This window comes from Astatotilapia calliptera, chromosome 12 (assembly GCF_900246225.1).
Source record: "Astatotilapia calliptera chromosome 12, fAstCal1.2, whole genome shotgun sequence".
NCBI lineage: Eukaryota > Metazoa > Chordata > Actinopteri > Cichliformes > Cichlidae > Astatotilapia > Astatotilapia calliptera.
Genome location: NC_039313.1, coordinates 17,784,080 through 17,805,012, shown reverse-complemented (window position 1 = coordinate 17,805,012; position 20,933 = coordinate 17,784,080). Strand labels below are relative to the sequence as shown.

At 40.8% G+C, this 20,933-nt stretch overlaps 1 protein-coding gene across 1 annotated transcript in view; it reads right to left on the bottom strand.

The window, feature by feature from the left end:
• The window catches only part of ank1a (ankyrin 1, erythrocytic a), an 88,209-nt gene that overhangs the window by 8,449 nt on the left and 58,827 nt on the right, over positions 1 to 20,933 (bottom strand). Inside the window, 34 exon segments of the mRNA XM_026187581.1 lie at positions 4,460 to 4,615; positions 4,749 to 4,880; positions 5,143 to 5,217; positions 5,384 to 5,468; positions 5,549 to 5,668; positions 5,781 to 5,909; positions 6,013 to 6,241; positions 6,416 to 6,512; positions 6,711 to 6,915; positions 8,501 to 8,712; positions 8,807 to 8,961; positions 9,058 to 9,282; positions 9,369 to 9,484; positions 10,743 to 10,821; positions 11,008 to 11,128; positions 15,527 to 15,547; positions 15,667 to 15,739; positions 15,854 to 15,946; positions 16,023 to 16,121; positions 16,885 to 16,983; positions 17,267 to 17,365; positions 17,475 to 17,672; positions 17,780 to 17,878; positions 17,979 to 18,077; positions 18,186 to 18,383; positions 18,499 to 18,597; positions 18,694 to 18,792; positions 18,895 to 18,993; positions 19,098 to 19,295; positions 19,737 to 19,835; positions 19,942 to 20,040; positions 20,136 to 20,234; positions 20,352 to 20,537; positions 20,721 to 20,819. Coding sequence (XP_026043366.1) covers positions 4,460 to 4,615; positions 4,749 to 4,880; positions 5,143 to 5,217; positions 5,384 to 5,468; positions 5,549 to 5,668; positions 5,781 to 5,909; positions 6,013 to 6,241; positions 6,416 to 6,512; positions 6,711 to 6,915; positions 8,501 to 8,712; positions 8,807 to 8,961; positions 9,058 to 9,282; positions 9,369 to 9,484; positions 10,743 to 10,821; positions 11,008 to 11,128; positions 15,527 to 15,547; positions 15,667 to 15,739; positions 15,854 to 15,946; positions 16,023 to 16,121; positions 16,885 to 16,983; positions 17,267 to 17,365; positions 17,475 to 17,672; positions 17,780 to 17,878; positions 17,979 to 18,077; positions 18,186 to 18,383; positions 18,499 to 18,597; positions 18,694 to 18,792; positions 18,895 to 18,993; positions 19,098 to 19,295; positions 19,737 to 19,835; positions 19,942 to 20,040; positions 20,136 to 20,234; positions 20,352 to 20,537; positions 20,721 to 20,819 — 4,291 coding nt within the window.

Below are 20,933 nucleotides of genomic sequence, written 5' to 3'. Positions count from 1 at the left end.
GTTTTTACAGTGCATTCAATATAACACAACTATGTAAAGATAAAACATAGTAGTATTCAAATTTATGCAAACAAATTACAACAGACTTCAATTTTCTTCTGCTAGGAAAGCCACAATGTTGCTGCCTCAAACAAATTTCAAGTGCAAATATATAATTTAGTAAAACTTTGTGTTAGTAATGAGCTGCGGACTCAGGTCACTCCTACAGCCGTCTTCTGAACAACCTTCGATAAAATATGTTTTTTTTTCTTTTTCTTTCTTTCTTATGAAACCAGACCTGGCACAACTGAGTACAATGTCCCAGAAAGCATTAAAAAATATTGCAGTAGTAACTTCATGTAACATGCTAAAAATGAAAGAAAATCTAGATGAAGACTACACCTAAGGCTATTTTGCGAATATTAACATTTATATTTTCTAACCTGATTATACTAAATTTGTAAAGAGTGATAAACCTTTACAACATAAATATGTGAACAAATTGAAAAAAATGGTAATGCAGGTAAAGCAAAACATGAGTATCAGTATGACTGACCACTAAAGGACATACTATCCATATGCAGTACATAGATTACAGGAAGCAGAGGAAATGATTCTCCTTAATGTTTGACTCAGAGAGAGAGAGAGAGAGAGAGAGAGAGAGAGAGAGACCATGCGTATGTACTGTACAGTGGTAAGAAAGCTGCAGAGTGCAGGCTGCTGTAACTTGATTCATGGCCAGCAGTAGAGTACTGCTGAGAGTGCAGGCGATATTTGAGACACCAAGCCATCGAAAAGACCCTTGTCCTACTTTCTTTTTCACATCCCAACTGCTTTCAGTTATGTACAGTTGATGATAAACTCTGACTTCTAGTTTGTGATGTAGTTCTTTGACTTATGAAGATTTAGTCTAAACCAGATACAGAACATCTATACACTGCAGGCGTTTGATTTTCACTTGCAATCAAATTTATAGTACTTCAGTGCTACTGTACAAGATTCAAACAATCATTTGGTGTTTATTTAGGTCCCACAAGATACCAGGGCATCTGCTTTAAGAGGTTTAAAGTTTAGAGGCTTCAATTATATTCACTTTTAGTCTTCAAATGCATATATGATTGCCTGATGCCTGAATATATGATTATTAGAATTAAGATCTAATGACAAAGAACTCAAAACCAAATCAACCAAATAAACATGACTATCTATCTATCTATCTATCTATCTATCTATCTATCTATCTATCTATCTATCTATCTATCTATCTATCTATCTATCTATCTATCTATCTATATATCTATCTATCTATCTATCTATCTATCTATCTATCTATCTATCTTTTAGGATATTTTGTGTTTGTGCTTTGTGGTAAGACCAAAAAGGAGGAAATAAGAATGTGAATTTGTAACTAACTGAGTTTGTCATCCCTCTCACTTTGTGGCAGTAGATTTGTAAATAACGAGAAAAGAAAGAGATCTGGGGAGAAAATTTGAAATAATAAAAAGTGTGAAATATGGAAAATGTGTCTGACAGATGTATGTACAGAAACATATATATATATATATATATATATATATATATATATATATATATATATATATATATATATATATATATATATATATATATATATATATATATATATATATACATAAATAAACGATACAATTTTTGCCCAGTAAATGGGCACATATATGTATGTGGAAGCCACAAAACATTTAAAAAACACGTAGAGATGCTCACACCGATACACGCACACATACACACATAGACACATATAGACTTCACAGTAATCAATGAGCACATTTAGAAACAGTTGGAGAACAAATTCAAACTGAACATCTCAAAACTCACAGAGACATCAAAGATAGATAGTTGCACAACATAAGATGGACACGGTTTACGTAGAATTAGCGACACACAAAACGATCACAGCATTCATACATGAACAGCAGACACAGTTCACAAAAAAAGGTCTGTGGCCTTTCTGTATCCCCTTTTAAGACAGATCATTGAGGAGTAACAGAGACAGACTGTAGTCATTCTCAGTATACATGCCATGCAAAGACACATGTCTGTTTGTCAGGCAACGTTAGGCACTGATGCAGCATTTGAAGCTTTATCTCCAACAGTCCAGTCTCAGAGCGGGCCCTCCATGCAAACACGAGGGAGATGAGCAATGAGCGAAGTCTTGTTCACATGCCGACATGCAGGAGAGCAGGGGAAAAAAGGGATGGGAAAGGAGGGAAAGGAAGGAGTGGGAAACAGAGAAGAGCAGCAAGAGAGGAAGAGGAATATAAAACAGGGTGATGAACACAGACAGAAACAGTGAGAGAGAGTGAGGGTCACCTCCCCCCTCCCAGTGGGTGCTGAGTACACAGTCTGTGTGAGGGGTATCTGTCACAGAGTGGACACTTAAGAAAGGTGGGGTTTTCAAGAGTCAGGAAAAAAAGAAAAAAAAGAAAAATGCATTTGTCGCAAAAAATAAAAGCTTAAGATGTGGGTCAGAGGTCAACATGAGGTCAGAGTTCGGAGAGGAAGTGAGAAGGAGGAAGAGTGGGGCGGCTAGGCTGCAGATGACCAGAGAAAAACAAAGAGAGGGACAGAGTCACAGGGAATGAATCAGGGCTCCCAAAAGCACATTCGGTGCACCAACGCTACCTCTAAAGACTCAAACTAAGTCCCATGCAGACACAGGCAGACAGAGGTCTAAAGGAAAAGGGGTTACTCTAGTATGATCAAGTGTATGCTTTGTTTAGTAACCTGGAGTCGCTTTTGAATAAACCTTTGCTTGCTTTTTATTTCAAGTTTGAAGGAATATTTTCTGCAAACACAGTACTTTAAAAAATAGAAATCGCGTTTGTTTTTGTGGTGATGGGGAGTCTATAGCGGACCTGATTTTAAATAATCACTGACATGTTTCAATATCCATGAATTTCCTTCCCTTTCTGTCCAAAGTGTCAGATGAGAAGATTGATGCCACACATTTCTGCAGTTAAAAAGCAGCTGGTTAGCTCAGCTTAGCATAAACGTGGAGAAAAAAGTGAGGTATAGTTAGCTTCTGTCCAGATGTGAAAGCAGTTCATTAGTGTCTTTTTTTTTTTTTAACTTTGTCCAAAGTTTATAGGTCTACGCTGTGGTTTTACTGAGGTTACCTGGTTAAAAATAAAGCCAGGGTTGCTAGCTGCTTCTTCCAGTCTCTTCTCCCTTCATGCTAAGCTAAGCTAACATGCAATGAGACATTATCTTCTCATCTAACTTCTGTGAATAAAGTAAAAACTGAAAATAATTATGTGCGCATTGTTCTTTATTTTTCACCACAATATTTTTAAATACTCTTTTCTTTTTTTTTTGTTGCTAGTTTTTACTTTTGCTAGTTTCACTCTTATTCACTGAAAAGTCATGCTGGGTGCCTCACTCTATTGATGTGACTTTAGTAAGTACTGAACTAGATCGTAAATCATAAACCTCTTGATTATTTTTTTTCCACTGTAAAATAAGTCAAGTAAACAATATCCAGTTTTTGAAATCCGCCAAGTCAAAGCAGGAACGACCTTTGGGAGGCAAATAGCCAAAAAGACAGACAGACAGACAGAAGAGACAGATACAAAGTTATCAGATTCACTGCAGCTGTGATCTGAGCGTCTCCCTTTTCACGCTTTAGCCATCATGGTCACATCCGTATGCATTGTTACATCTCTCTTTATTGCTCCAGTTTTCACGGAGAGGACCTATCACCTGTCCGACTAACTCATCATCTGCACTCGAGGCAGAGAGGAGGAGCCAGTCCAGGAAGACGGGGAGCTCACAGCAGGCCAGATGTGAAAATGGAATCAATAAGATGTAGGGTATGCACGTGTGAAGGAAACCATGAGGAAAAGACTGAGGTCTGACAGTTGGTAAGAAGGCCAAATGTGCGAGGCTTTACTTGTGATCTACATGGACTCATCATGTATGACAAGGTGTTTTTATAGAGAATATGTCATGCTAAATGACAACACATTTTATAGAATTTTTTTTTATGATGCATAAAATTATTGTGAATTAGAATTGGAATTAAGCTCAGAACATCTTAACTACCAAACAAGCAAGAAAAAGACTAAACTCTGAGGATAGGAGAATGGAATAACTGAACCAATACACCATTAACCCCCTGAAGTATACCATTTAATTAAGGTTTCCTAGGTACTTCACTGCATTTCTATATTACCCTTTTTACAGTAGGAGTGTCCTGAGTCCCTCTGTGTGTTGCTGAGGTAAAATCCTGCAAAGGTTTGAGGCAGCTTTAAAACACAAGAGCATCACAGAGATTAAATAAGAAGGACATTGGGACAACAGAGTCATTTAGAGGGAAACAAACTTGACTTCATCTTCTGGGGAGTTTGGGGAAAGAGGTGCATGTTTATTGGAAAAGTGGCTGGAGATCAAGGAAATGGGACAGAAATGAGACCAGGCCATGGGATCTGGGGAGGGCGCTTACCATTGGTCATACCAGGGGACAGATGGTCTCTCTCGCTGTGTCGACGTCTGTTGACATCACGGGATCCTTGTCTCACAGGCTGAGGTGGCTGGCCCTCCAACATGTTGATGATGTCCATGCGGTCGATGCTCTTCAGAGCTGTGTACAAACTCTCCACTGCAGTGAAAAAAAGGAGTCACCGGCATGCATGGAAGAAAGAAGAAGAGGGGTGGGTTTCTAGAAATCATAAAAGTGTAGCTTTGAGTGAAGTGAAATGGCAAATGTCTACAGCAAATTTAGATTTACTGACTCTTTGCCCTCTTGCCCTCGAGAGTGGCCCACAGGTTGAGCAGTGCGGAGCTCTGCTCCAGCAGTGAGTTTGGATTCTCCACACGAATCTTGTTAATGTCATCCACACTCAGCTGAAGCTCACGTGCCAACTCTGTTTAGAAAGTGACAGAAGGAAGATCAAGAAAGCAGGAGAAATATTTATATAATTTGGCGTATGAGTCACGCCGATGAGGCGTACACAGAAGAGAAGGAACAGTCTCTGTAAAATAGCCACGGCTCTTGGCAGAGAAAATAATTAGTTTCATTGGCTGGGCACCATGTGTTAACTTTGTTTAATCAGCAGCATGCTAGCAAACTTGTCAGACATAAGATAAACACGGATGGTTTACCGCACATAAAACAGATCCACTCACCAGCCCAGCTCAGTCCCAACTGTTCTGCAATTACAGCCATCTTCAGCTCTGTCCTTTCCATAGCACTCATTGATGCTGCAGAAAACATAAATATAAAGCTGAGATGCTTAATGATTCTAGGCAGGCTGGAAATTAAGTGCTATGATAAGACATAATGAAGCCATCATCATGTATTATACATTATTCCCTAGAAGGTAGACAGATCTAGTTACATAAAGAAGTGAGAGTGAGAGACTCGTACCCATTGCAGGCTCATTTAGAGCACTGTATCTTTCTCTTAAAGCCAGCGGGGTGAGAGTTCGCCTTCGGTCTTCACTCCCAACAATCTGAAAGAAAACATCAATGCAGTCGGAAATCTCGGAAGAAATGTGAACAAATACATTGAAGTTGTCTTTTAAAGCTTTACCTTGATACATGGAGGCATAGCGATGTTGAGGTTGCAGAGCACATGCTGGCTGTCTTCATACTTGGTGGATTTGCGAAGGAAAGACAAAAATCCAGTGGGCTCTTTACTACTGTCCCTCACCTTAGACGCAGAGGTTAAAGGTTAAAAAAAAAATATGACAGATGCATGAGTAGAGAAAGACCTAATGGAGTAACAAAGAAAATAAAACTTAAGACAAGTCAAAAGGCAACACCTTAACAGAGACAGGAAGTCGATTATCTCTGAAGGCCTGGAAGCTAAAGCAGCGAGGCTGTTGGGTGGCCTTCCTCACCGGAACAAGATTCCCTGAACACTCCAGGTGAAGTGGCATTCCTTCCATAACCTGTAATCACAGAGGCATTAACACATGTACAAAGAAGTAATCCAATAAGCACAACATGGCCCAAGAACTCGATTGTCCTGTGTAAGAAGGTCTCTGAACTGACCTCTATGTCCCTGCTGCGAGCCACCTCTGTGAAGTTCTCATGCTGCTCCAGAGTTTTATCCATCTTGTCATCAGTCATGCAGTAGCAGCGCAAACGGCCCTCGCGTAGCTCATTCATTTTTGCAAACACCACAAACTTGGCCATGTAAGGTACGGCCGACAGCTCCCTGTACAGCAGGTTGGCAAAGGACACAGCCTCGGCTGTCCGAGGACAGTCTGCGAGCCAGAATCTGGGAGAAAACGATCACGTTCAGTCACATGCATCTGTTCTTTGTCTCTTTATAATCACAGCCAAGCTGCTTACTGCAGTGGTTGTAGATGGCAAAGAATTTGAATAATCTTTCTTTTTTCTGTGTTATGATGACAAATATAATTTCACTGCACATGCTGCTATCTGAACTTACCGTGCAGAAACATTGGTTGTGAAACTGGCACATTCACTAGCATAGATAAGCTTAGTAGTGCCAGTAATGTCCTCCCATTGAGCTGGGGCTGTACCACCTGGGAGTCACAGAGAATGAGAGAGAGCACACCGAGTGATCAGCAGTCATAAAGAGTAAGTCTAGTGATGGCAGCATTTTAAACCAAGTATTTTAACCAAGCCTGACTATCAGCTGCATACACAAATCTTTCTTTGCTTTGGAAGTAAACTGCTGACATTGACACAAACACCCACGTGACAGCTGTGGCATGGAGTACCTATGACAGAGCAGAGAAGACGCAGACTGGTAGTATCACCCTCCCCAGAGTCTCGAGGGCTCTCCCTCCAAGATGGAGGCAGGGGAATACGTAGGCCGATTGGTCGGTGAAACTTGCGCCTCCGAGGCTCCACCGTGACTACGGGGCTAAAGTTTGCTTGGTTACCGAGAAGCTTTGCAACCAGCTCATCTGGAACTGGCTGAGCCTGAGGTTGGGAGTCGATGATGGCAAAAGGGAGCACGCAACAGGGGGCACGGTTTTGATGAAAGGGAGATTAAATGAAAATAAATAAATATGAAGAAAGATTTTAAAAAAAGATCAGGATGCCATGTGTAATGAGTTGATTGTAGGTGGATGATGAGACAACAGAAGTGGATAACAGAAAGGACAACCAAGTGGGGAAAATTAAAGATGATGAGAAAGAGAGAGAAAGAGAAATAAGGCCGCAGTGAACAAACTACTTCAACACAGAAACAATACATCTGAAAACCAAATAGTAACACAAACTGGTTGCATGACTTTACAAGTATATTTTTTATTGTAAAATGTAACAAAGTATGTTAACAAGAAGCTTTTACAATCATTAATACAGGAGAGATATCAAGTAAAAAGGCACTGTGGCTTTTCACAAGGCCATTGATGATGCAATTACTACAACAGCATTTTAGTTAAACAGATATGTTCCTAAAATATAGCCATGTAAGAAAATACTGAACATTATATTTCACTAATATTCAGTTACATTCACTATCAGCGTTGTTAGTTTGCAAAACCTATCGAGCTCAGATTGAATTCACTCGTGTGCCTAAAAGAAAAACAATTTCATCAAAACAGTAGTAGAAGGTCCACTTTTCATTTTGATTTACTGAAACATGATTTGGAGTCACACAAGCTGCTTAAGCTGCCGATCTATGTATGGAAAGAAGATTTTGAATGAGGAATTAATGCAATCAGAATCTTGAACTGGAACAAAAGAACATGCAGCAAAACAAATGGCAAAACAGTCGGTATTGTTTAAGCAACCAAAATAAAAATCACATGCAAACGAAACCTTGAAATCCCAAATATGCACGTCTGAGAAACAAATAGATGCATACGGCGAAGAATTAGGAAGGCAGAAACTCGAATGAAATCAATATAGTTTTATGTCTGATGACTGGATTGTTGTTTTTAGAGAATTAATGTACAGTTTAACTGTATTTTTAAAAGTAAAATCACATTACTGAATGTATTTTAGTCTTACAGTTAACAGCCCAGTGCCATGATGTGTGACTCCTTGATGTGTTGGGGACATGCAGTCCTATGTCTTATATGTCCTCTTAAAAAAATTACTGCTTTACAGAATGTGGTGCTAAAGTTGAGCTAATAATTATTTATATTTTTTTTGTTTAGACAGCAAAGACACTAAAAGACTCAAAAGGCTCAAAAATAGATATAAACTTATAAGGGCTTATTTTTTAGATATCTTAATTTAGTGTGTAAAATGCTAAGTACAGAGAATATGGTCAAGAATACATTAGCGAGAAAGACGTCACTGAAATCAGTCCAGTGTTATACAAAGGTGCCAAGTGCATGCAATGTGTGAAATGTAAGGCAAAAAGGTCCTCCCCAAAAAAAAAAGAAAAGAAAAAATGGACAAACAGACAAAAACAGTAAAGTAAATCAAAGAAACTTGGCACAAATGCTCATAAGAATACATCATTACACAATCAAAGTAAATCCAACATGCAACACAGGCATTAACGATTCTGTTTCTCCTCTCCTTCCTTCTCCACTTCGTTCCATCTCACCTGCAGCCCCAGACGGACTCGTTTGGTGACTGCTGTCTCGGGAAACGTGGCCTGGACCATCGGCACTAGTTTACTTGTCAGGGAGCCTCCTTCCGGGCCAATCAGGTCACTTTCTTGTTGCACTCGTGACACAACGGCAAAATAAAGGGGGAAGTCGGTAGAGATGATGCGGCGGATTCGCTTCTTCCCAAGTTCTTCTTGGCTTTCTAAATCTGAAGGGAGAAGAAGTGGTTGCGTTTGTTTAACAATGACACTAGGCCGTGGCTTAACTGAGTGTCAGCCTGAGATCAGCCTTTAAACTCTTACCCTCATCCATCCCGTTGAGGATTGTTTCTAGCACCTCGTCCCCGTAACGGTTGCGGTGTTCTTTCCAGACCGAGCCATTCTCACTCCTCAGCACTACGAGCTCCCGGTCACCACGACTGAGAGCAGCAAAGTGGGGGATCTCCACAATCACCGGTCTGCCACACATACAGAATTACACATGAGTAGAGAAACCCTTTTCTAACAATACATAAAACACTTTAAAAAAAAAGAAAAAAAAGAAGCTTCCTCACCCCAGAAACTGCATCCCTGCAGGACCCAGGGAAATGATTCTGCTGGCCAGCCCCTCTCCCTCCACCAGTGGAGGGGGGCTGGTCAGCTTCTGCGGCTTCACCAGGCGGCAGGTAATGCGGGTGGGTGCAGCACACGTCCGCGGAGGTATGATGACACGCAGACCATTATGCCTGCTGCCTCGCATTGAACCGCCACGCGCATCCACCATAAAACTGACCAGGAACCTGTTATCGGACAGCGATTGTGACGGTTAGTTTTCCGATCAGATTGTAAGCAGAGATGAAGTGATTCTTATGCTTGCAGTGCTGACCCCGTGTGTATGGGACTGGCGACTGGGCTGACATTGTCTGACGTCTCAGTCGCAGGGCTGCTGGGAATCAGTGAGTCCTCGTCGTATTCTTTGGGCAGTGGAAGTGGAGTGTGTTGCTACAACAGACATAAACAAATAAATGATTTAAATAACTAAAAACTTTTATTACTTATTAAAAAAAAAAAGGTATGAGAAGCGATATGATGGGTACTGAAAACCTGTGTTTATAGTCACTAAAATTCTAGTTTTACAGGGAATGTTGAGAAGACATTTTGGCAATGACTAAAAGGAGGGTTTTATGTCATGTTACAGAAATGCTGAAACAAATGAACCAGAAATCAAAACTGTGTGTTTACACATTTTAAAACAACATATTTTTTCGTGTATATGAAATATGTCTTATAATAACTCTGAAAGTCACTTACATTTCTTATACTAAATAATATTCACTGCCTTCTTAAAATTATGCGTGGGAATAATTTTTAAAGAGGAAACTTTGACTCTGCCATTGCAGCACTTTGTTCTTTTCTGTTGTAGATTTGCTGCTGTGCTTGGGATCATTGTTTTGTTGCATGACCCAGTTTGGGCCAAGCTTCAGCTGTTGGTCAGATGGCCTCACATTTAACTGTAGAATACGTTGGTATACACATGAATCGATGATGATTTCAATGACTGTAAGTTGCCCAAGGCCGGTGGCCACAAAGCAAGCCCAAATCATCGCCGCTCCACCGCCCGCATGACAGGTGGATAGTTTGACCTTGAGTTGAATTTGCGGGGACGTCTATTCCTGGGAAGACTGATGAGTGTGTTGAATGTTTTCCACAGAATGACCAACTCCAAATTGTTTGGAAATAGCCTCATAACCCTTCCCAGATTTATGTTTAATGACTTTACTCCTGAATGCTAGACCAGAAAACTGCCAAAACCTATGTTTTTATAGAGGTGCTCACACTTACTGATGATCAATTAATCAAGTGCATTTAATTGAAAGCACCTGGCTGCTACTTATGCTCTTAATTCCTATGGAAAATATATGTAAGGGTTTTCTTGTTGTATACCCTTAAACTTGCTTTTTCATATAGCTGTACAATGCAACTATAGGTTGATTCATACTTGATTTTAATAATTATGTTGGCTTTGAATGGGGCCATTTTCAAGAGTAAATAACAGTATAACACATAAAATAGCTATAAAACCTTTTCCCCCCTGTTTTTTTCCCCTTTTTTATGCAGGAGCAGAAAGAGGTAGACTAATACTAAAGAGTCTGGCTTTCTCTGCTGCTCCGATTTTGTCATCTGATGATTTTATGAAAGTGCAATAAAAGCATTTACTATTTTAGGTTTTCTGTATCTCAGTGATACTGCTCTGTAGTACCTGATCTATCTCATGTTCTCTCAGGATAACAGGCTCTGGAGAGACACGAGGGATCCGTGGAATGGCTGGCGAATAATTTCTGTTGTAGGAAAAAAGGAAAAAAAAAAAGTCAGATTTAAGACATTTCTTTGCATCTCCTCCCAAGTGTTCATCCTGGTGTTTAATGTGTGTGTGTCTATGGTGCAACCCCTACGATCCATCCACCTATTAGCTTAAGGTTACTAGCTTGGCTCTCTCCCCTGCTTCCCCGACCAGCCCCCCTTACGCTGTGCCCAGCCCTCTCTCGTACTCCAGTGATTTCTTGGGGGAGAGGAAATCGTCATCATGGTCTTTCATGTCATCCATCTTCATGTACCTGGCCCCTTCTGTCCCCAAGAGCTCCTCTCCTTCAGAGAACAACATGCCAAAGAGAGCGAACAGACCGTGGTCAGGTTGGTGAAACAGCATCAGAGAAAGAGAGAAAGAAGAGAACAGGGTTGTTAACCAGCTGTGAGAAGTGTTAGACAACATGATATCCCAGCTGATGGCTCTGCTATGTGGTGGTTAGACTGGTGAAATGAAACATCGGTGAAAATGATCTGGCCTTATTATAGCGAGTCAGCAGCACAAACACAAACATATTTTTATCCAGGATACAATAGTAGAATTAAAGCTGCACAGTTGTTCCCACTTTTTGAATAGAAAGGAGTAGATGAAACATTTTCTCCACACAAAACTGGAATTTAAGGGAAATTGTGAAAAAGATGAAATATATGACACACTGGTGGAAAAAACTAAACACAAAGGGATGTGAGAACATGGTTTGAGTGGGAATTTTTTAAAGGACCCAAAAAAGTTGCCTTTCACTGAGAATCTTCTCTTTTCTAACTTGGAGAAACACTGCTAACTGTAGCAACAGAGAAATGGATCAAGCTTTTGGAAATTTGTTCCGGAATAGGAAAAAAGGCATCCATTATTCTGACCTGATTCATTTTTATATGTTTTTGACTAAAAAGCAAAAAAAGGTTTTGTTAAGTGAACTCTAATTTTGAAATCATCACTGAGAGTCATGAACTGATTGTATGAGATGATCTTCCCATGCCTTGTTATCAGGGAGGGAAAGACAAGAACTAACTCTAAGTTGAAGGAAGTGTTTTCCATGTCAGAATCCTTTAAGCTACTCCCAACAATAACGGAGAGGAGAAATAATCTTTTATTGTTAAGTACAAGTCCTGGATTTAGGACATGACAAAGAGATTGAATGCATCGCCTGACAACAGCAGCCTGTTAAGAATTGAGACCATCAGTAAAACCTTTTTGTACCAGTTTGGGGAGAGCACTTAAGTGATATTCAGGAGAGGTCACTATGTGGGTAAAAGTACTGTTATCAAATAGATAAATAATTGACCAGTACAAGAATAATACGATATGCAGAAACCAAAAAACATCTATGGACGTAATAAATGGACAACAAACTGTTAAAAACGGGTTGTTAAAACTACAAGCATATATTCACTTATAATAAAGGGTTAGGCTATAAAATGCCTGCAGTAATCAACAATCTGCTGTTATTATCAAATAAAAACCAGTAAGCAGTAAATTCGACTTCTATTAAACAAAATTGCCACCCCTCTGGCTTTGGAATTAAAAGCTGAGTGAAAGACATCACCCACTCATCGACACCGGAGACTAATGGGATCTCTAATGGGAACGAGATGTCAGCATTTAAGTGTTTCAGATGAGAGAATACCTTTGACAGTCTAGCTGGATTGTTCATACCTTTAATATTCAAGCTCAGGGGCCTGATACAAGATTCAGCATCTGGGTTTTAAGGTGTTAATTTAAGGTGTCACAAGAATGGGGACAAGGCAAAGAGGGGGAAATGAGCAACATAATTCCTTGATGGGGTTGTGTTTATGGCTAATTGTTGGACAAAAGATGTGACGTAGGATGAAAGGAGAAAAAAACGTATTACTGGAATAAACAGTGAAGTGGCCTGAATTAAATGGAAGAAAGTTTCAGTTGTTTTTACTACCTACTATAAAGAATTGTGATTTTTACAGTGGGTTCAATGTAGGAATTAAAAATAAAATTGACATTCTGTCAATTAACAAAAACTTTTTTATAATTATAAGAGAGACTGCGCAATGAGCTAATGAGCTTCCTTACAATTTAAGCCCCAAACAGCATTTCGTTATCATGTGGAAAAACTGAGATGTATTCTTATATTAAAATATCTCAGGGTGTGGTTAAACTTCTTCACTCCTCTGACCCACGAAAGATCAGAGCGGGCTGCATGTGGCCTCCAATGTAAAATGAGTCTCACATCCTTGCTCTAACAGAACACTTCTGCTCCTATAGCTGATCAAATTGCTGGTGAGGACAATAATAATAAACCATCTTATACTATAATATGGGAAATATGGGTGGAGTCACTGCTACAGAGAGCCGATCTGAGGACATCAACAATACAGCAGGACACTGTGGGCAGCTGATTCAGATTAACTGATCTTTACTACATCTGAATAAAAAGATAAAAATGTGCTCTTGACTTTGGAAAAGTTCATAAAATCCAGCTAGAGACAACACTGTTACTGATGAGCAGAGGGTGCATCAGAGCACGGAGCAGCATAATTTAATTTCTAACATTTTAGACAGCCGCTGCTTCAGAGAGTGATGCTGGAGGCGATTTGCTCTAAAAGAGATGAACACAAACACAGAGACAAGCAGAACAACAGAATTTCACTCCACGTATAACACCAACAGTGCAAGTTGCTCTCTGCTGTCCTTAGAACAAAGCACATATCTAGAAGTGAATTGAGGTGCTCTTCAGTTACTTACCCCCCAAAACAGGCGATAATGTTAAAGTGTTAATCAGCATCAAATGGAAATCTTCTCCGTGTGCGTGAATTAGTGACTGCAGCAGCCTGTGTGTCTGCATGAGGTCCCAGAGCCACAGTGATGTCGTAGTTATCATTACACCACATTTGACTCCATGAGTGCGCTACCCACAGGTTCACAAGTTAGCTCATGTCCTGCGTATCCTCTGTCTTGTGTGCCATGCATGTGTTGAGTAGGCGAAGCAGTCTGCTAATATCAGTTTACCAATCCGGATGTGAGATGTGTCTTTAAGACGGCGACTCAGCTACTTTCTATATTTAGAGCCACACTGACAAACTGTTGGTTGAATTATCAGGGGCCTAAAAATATCAAGACATGATATCCCATGACATTATTGTCAGCGGTATTGTAAACTTCAGGCGTTAAACCTGAGAAACCTTAAACCTGTCATAAGTGATTTTTTTTGGGCCACACGGGGGCAGCAGAAAATAGCTGTGACCTGACCAACGGTTCATCTGTGACACGACACAACCATAGCATTTTTTTTATCCTGCTTTTCTTTTTACTCATAATTCTACGTCCTCTGCTTAATCATGCGCGTAAATGTCTTTTTGTTTAATAGCTCCGTAGCTAACAGTATTCTGCAAAAGTCTCAAGCTATCTCTCATTTCCTTATATTCTGCTTCCAAGTTTCTAAAGTGGTCTTGAACAGTAGTTAGGAGTAGGAACTTTATTTGATTCTATTTTTTAAGCCACTGATGTGGGGTGGAAGAAGTGGAGGACAAGCCTAAAAAACTACCTATAGGAGTGAAGAGTAGCTGAAAGTCAAGTCCTTAAGTGACATGAAAAGATCCAGCAAAGAGCTGACACAAGACCTGAGAGCATCTGACCCTTCAGGTGATTCATCTACTGTTCACCTGAACAACACGTCGTATGGAGTGATGAAATTTTTGGGCTCTATGTATGTACGGAAGACAGGAGATATGATCCTGAGTGTCTGGATCCATCCGTAAAACACGGTGGAGGCTCTGTCATGGTTTGGGGCTGCATTTCAGGTAGTAGTGTTAGTCAACAGAAAAGTACTATCAAGTTTTGATCCACCATGCAGTACTCTCTGAAAACACCTGATTTTCAGCATGACAATGATCTAAAACACAGAAGTGAAAAAAAGGCAGCCAACATCCAAATAAGAGTTTTGAATGTCCTAGTTAGAGATATGACAAGGGAGCTGCCTATGAGAGTTCAGGCTGTGTCAAAGAATAAAGGTGGTAATACCAAATACTGAGCAATTGTAACAAGCTTGAAAATCAAACTCTGTTTTTGCCTTATATACCGTATATTACACATACAACAAGCTGGCAAAGCAAACCATTAGCTGAAAGTGACTCTAACCATGAGGGCAACAGTGGTGTGATAATCATAAGCAACTCCTATTAGAACCTGGTCATGTGACATATTATTAATGCTAATAGACCTTTGAGCATTTCTAAGAATCTCTAAGCCCCCAACCCAACAACCAATCAGCCAGCAAACACAGGTCACATGACAGAAACACAAGACAGTAATAAACGATGCAATACATAGAGGCAGATTCACATGGCGATACGGTTACAGTCACACATGTTTCAAATGAATATTAAAAATATGTATATATGACACTAAAATCTAAGTTATTAAAACTCACAAAGAAGGTTTCTTTTTGTTTTTTCCTAACTAAAGATTTATATTTGATTTAATATTATTAACAATGAAGGGCTTATGTCAAAGGCACCTGGAGAGTCAGAGAATGAGCGTGTTAGCACTGGGACATATCGAGGTTACAGACATGGGTGCTATGGGTGCATGCCAGTGAGAAACCAGAGCCACCACCACAGAGGGGAACGAAGGAGAGAGAGAAAAGCAGTGGCACAAAGATGGCGTGAGTCTGAAATGGAGCCACACACGTAAGAAACAGACATTCATACCTAATGTTAGCTGTGCAATTCCTAAAAAAAAAAAAAAAGAGCAAAAGGCAAAAAAATGAGTCGTGAGGGGAAAAATGTTTACATCATCAAACAGTTACAGTGTTCCTGCTGTTTTATTTCAGTGATAATAATGATAATACCTTCATCCTCAGACACATCCAGTATTTCATCCACTGTCTCTGGGAAACTCATGCGATGTTTCTCTGTGGTCGTCTTTTGGGCATGGAGAAAAGAAAACAGTTACCGACAACAGCAAAAGGGAAGGTTCAACTTTTCATACAATATGTTCCCATGTGATTATCACCACCCCTTTTCTGAACATCTCACCATGGAAACTGTCTCCTCAGTGACAAGTTTTAGGACGTCAATCACCGAGATGTAGCCTAACCTCTTCGCGATAGCCAGAGCTGACGTGCCATGCTAAAAGAGAGAGAGTGGGACATCGATGAACACCAAACTTTACGAATGAGGATGATGAAGAGATAATCGCACTCACTGTAGTGGTCTCATTGGGCTGGGCGCCATGCTTCAGCAACAGTGTCACAATATCCGTGTGTCCCTGTTGGGCTGCCTGATGCAGAGGAGTGTAACCAAGCTGTGAGAGAAAAAATACACAAAAGTGTAAAAGTCGCTGTAAACACTAGAATTTCTGTGAGATTTCTAAAGACCATGTTCACGGTAGTCAACAAGAGCTAAACTAAGCCAGATGTGAAAAAACACAGACTTATGAACCAAACGGAAATAAAATAAAACTTACATACGTACATACAAAACTAATAAAAATAAAATGAAAATATTGTAGGAATGTTTTGTCAGTTTGCTTAAATTTGTGATGAGCCTTGATGCCTGAGTTTACTGAGACTGAGACATTACTGTAAGTGATGTAAAAGAAAAATACCCACTACATTATATTAAAAAATAAAGGAAAAGCTTAACATTTTAAGCAAAAATAGACTGCAACGAGCAGCCAACTGAGAAAAAAAAAACAAAGAATGTCATATGTGAAAAAGCTGATTAGTCGGTTCATTGCAGCCCTACAGTACATCCCACCTTTTCTTATAGTTGCTTTTTTCCTCTAGCATCTTCATATGAATATGGATAAACGCACACCAGCTTGAAACAGTTACTCTATGTATTACAGCAAACCATGTTTTCAAACATTTATTCCCTTATGAGCAAAAAACTCCTCTATGTCCTATTAAATCATTTTACACTAACAGCGGGGAAACCCAGCCATCACGAGCTGTGTGTTAACACACTGTAACCGTGGTTACTGACAGACTGTACTGAAGCTCTATGACTCATTCCCATCCGGCTTTAGCTGTAGTTTTCGTCCAGAGCCAGAGGGAGGCACTCACCCTTGTTTTGCTGTTCACGTTGGCCTGTTGCTGCAGGAGGAACTTCACCATCTTGATGTTGCCATAGTGACAAGCTACATGGAGTGGGGTGTAGCCCATCTGAAAGTGGAGAAAACACAGTGAAGGTCGTAACCGGGATCGTAATGATCCCACATGGAGGTTGAGTGTTTTATGAAAAACGTTTTAGAACTGCATACTATGTTTTTGAAATGGTTAAAGTGTTTCAAGAAAAGAAGATTGATTCAAAAATTGATACAAAAAAAATTATTTTAGGAATTAACAAACAGCGATTGGACCAAAATATAACCAGACAAATCAAAGCTACTCAGACATTTTCTCTTTCAGCTCAAAGACAAAACACCGCGTGATGAAAAGGTCTTACCCGTGTTGCGGCATAGACTGACGCGCCCTGCTTCACCAAGATATCAGCGATCCCAACGTGTCCTTCCTGTGCCACCAGGTGGAGGGGTGTTAACCCACTCTGTTTGTCAGGGTGAAAAGACAAAGGTCAAAAACAGCAAAAACAACATAGACTGTAGTTTATTTTACAGTAACATTTCTTTCATTTTTTAAATTTTATCTGTCTTTGCCTTGTTGCCGAGGTTGACGTTGGCCTGTTTGGAGATGAGCAGGGACACCATGTCAGGCCTTCCTTCCTGTGAGGCCAGGTGGAGAGGTGTGACACCCTGTAGTGACTCAGCATTGGCTGATGCTCCATACTGCAGCAGGCTGTTGGCCACCTCCACCTGGTTCTGCTTGGATGCTATATGTAGGGCAGTGTAGCCATTCTAGAAAACAGATGTGGTTTTCTTTTAGAATGACATGAATTCACACACAATACTAAACCATCTGCCTGACCTTGTGTCTATATACGTGTATTTTTAATTTGATTTACCCTGGCTGCACTGTGTGGTGATCCTCCTTTGCTAACAAGAAGGTTAACAACATCCAGGTTGTTGTGATGTACAGCAACGTGCAGCGGAGTGAGACCATTCTGTAGAAAGGGATTCAAACATTAATCAGACTGTGGTAGTTCAAACAAGGATTTATTTAGTTCTTCTTCCAAACACGCAAGCCCATTATGATTTCCTCACTTTTCCGGCAGCATTTGGGTTGGCTCCTCTTTCCAGAAGCAGCTCTGCTACGTCCACCTTCCCATACTTGGAGGCCACATGGAGTGGAGTGAAGCCTTTCTGCAGACGCACCAACAGGAAAGTGTATAAAACATCAGGTAGGGGTTTTTAGCATTTGGGCAGACAGTTTAAAATTTCACAGCAGAAGGTTGAGCAGGAAGTCTTTACCTTGGTCATCTTAGTCTGTTGAGCCTCCATGTCCAGGAGGATCCGTACAGTTTGCACATGACCTTCCCGGGCCGCGATATGCAGAGGTGTGTGTCCTGCTGTGGTGGTGGAGTTGGGGTTGGCCTTTTGCTCCAGCAGAAGCTTCACTAGCTCCTTGTGGCCCATCCGAGCTGCACAGTGCAGGGGTGTCTGGTCATCCTGTACAGGAGGGAAATTAGCACGTGGATGCAAAACTCGGTCAGCTTCATCTGCCGGTATTCGTGTATCACATTTATTTACAGGACGTTTATGCTTCGGTGTGTAACATCTCTACCTTGGCTTTGGCGTCCACTGGGGCTCCATTCTGCAATAAAAACTCTGCCACCTCATAGTGTCCTGCCCGGGATGCCATATGGAGAGGTGTTTCCACTTTCTGTTCACACACAAACCAAAGAGTCAAATCAATAATGCTCTCAGGAATATGAATTGGTTATTTGAGTTGGACTTGAAATTTCAGTTAGGTACCCACCACATTAGAAGCACTGGGAGAAGCACCTTTCTGCAGCAGGATCTTCACAATGTTGAGATGACCCATAAATGATGCTACGTGCAAAGGGGTTAAGCCGGACTATAAAAAAGGGAGCACAGGATTACAAGAATTAGAAATGATCTTGGGGATTTATTAAATCATCTATATAACTTCACATCTATCTATTTGAACTGTTCTTACCTCAGTCACAGCCTCTAATGACGCCGAGTGTTTGAGCAGGAGATCCATCACACGCATGTGGTTCTTTTTACAAGCAATATGCAAAGGGGTAAAGCCGTTCTGTGAAAGCAAACAGTTATCATTACTACCAAGGTAAAGAGCAACTTTGACTCGTATGACTTAATAAGCTGATCTGGCCTTATTAGAGTATGTTTGTCACTAACCAGAGCCCGAGAGTTGGGTTTGGCCCCTTTGTCCAGCAATACTTTGGCCATACGGTGGTGACCGCAGTGTGCCGCCACATGCAGAGGGGTGAGGTGGTCCAGTGTGATGTCATCAATCTCTGCGTTGTACTGTAGAAGCTGTTTGACGCAGTCCATGTGGTCGCCCTGCGCTGCCATGTGGATTGGAGACAGGCCATTCTGCAAAATAAATAAATAGATAGATAAATAAATATGTTGATTCTTTATTATCTCCAATGGCAGGAAGAAATTTTTCAGATTAAAAACAGAAAATTAAAAAAAAAAGCTCCCAGATTTGTACTTATGACCAAACGAAAGAGTGAAATTCAGAAACACTGTAAGTCATGCTGAAGCAACAGCTTCTCAAACCAAAGCAGGTATGTTGGGCACACATGTCCTCTCTCTTCACATTTCATTTACAAATATAAAAGGCAAGACCACAACCATTACCCCACTCATCAAAATACATCAATTTAGATAGTATGCCACAGTAAGCCAAAGGATTGAGTCTTTCACAATCAGTTGAAAAGATGACGGTTTTTGAATTCTTTCCCGTCTTACTGTTAAAAATAAAACCTTTAAGAGACTTAAAGAATTTTCTTGACGCCTGTAGGGGTTTACCTTAGTCTTTGCATTAATGGGGGCTCCATGGTCCAGCAGGATTTCTATAATCCTAACATGGCCATTTCTTGCTGCACAGTGCAGAGGAGTCAGCTCATCCTAGAGGGGAGTGATTGTTAGTGATTTAGTTAATGAACCATCTAAGTAGGACAATACAGTCAGAGCTTTGGAAACACTAAAGCTTTGAGATGAGAGCTTTGGAAACCTTGGTCTTGGCATCAATCTGAGCCCCTCTGTCCAGGAGGAGTCGGACCATGATCACGTTACCCCGTCTGGATGCAATGTGCAGAGGGGTGATACCGTTCTGTAGAACAGACACAGATGAGTTTAGACAAAAAACTAAAAGAACAGAGAGCAAGTCATGTGACTGACCTTCAGTGACAATTAGTTTTCCCCTACCTTTGGGGTGAAGTTGACATTGGCTCCTCTATTGAGCAGCAGTTGAGCTACGTTCAAGTTTTCATAGTGCGCAGCAATGTGGAGGGGTGTGAATCCAGTCTGCAGGGACACATAAGGTTAACACCATGCTACTTTCATTCCCTTTGCACTTAAGAAACAAACAGCTAAAACACACCAATTACAGACATTCCTGTTCCATTCTGTACACACACACACCTTGCTTAGCACATCAGGATTGGGGTCGTTCTGCAGAAGCACTGCGGCTGTGCGTGTATCATCGTTACGTGCTGCAATGTGCAGCGCAGGGAGGCGGACCTTTCCTTTGGTGCCATAGTTGATGAGCAGGGCTACAACATTTTCATGCCCCTGCTGAAGAGCCACGGCGAGAGGAGTGAATCCATCCTGCAACACACCGGAGAGAACCAGAAGAGAGGTTGACTCATGGAAGGAAAATGAGAGCGATGTAAGGAGAGAGGCTAATGAGAACAAAAACGGAATGAAAACACAGCGGGTGTGGATCAGCAGAGATAGGACTGAGCAATTTGGGAGATAACTCTTCAAAAATGTCTCTCAGCTTAGTGGTACCTCAGTTGGAATGCTCTGATTGGCTCCATTCTCCAGAAGAAACTTCACAACCTCTAGATGGTTTTCTTGTGCAGCCATGTAGAGTGGAGTGAAACCCTTCTGTCTCAGAAAGACACAACAGGCACGCACACACCCACAACAGCAGCAGAGCAGACACACAAGCACAGCACCAGAGAGACAGTCACAGATGCACACACAGAGATGTAGACAGAG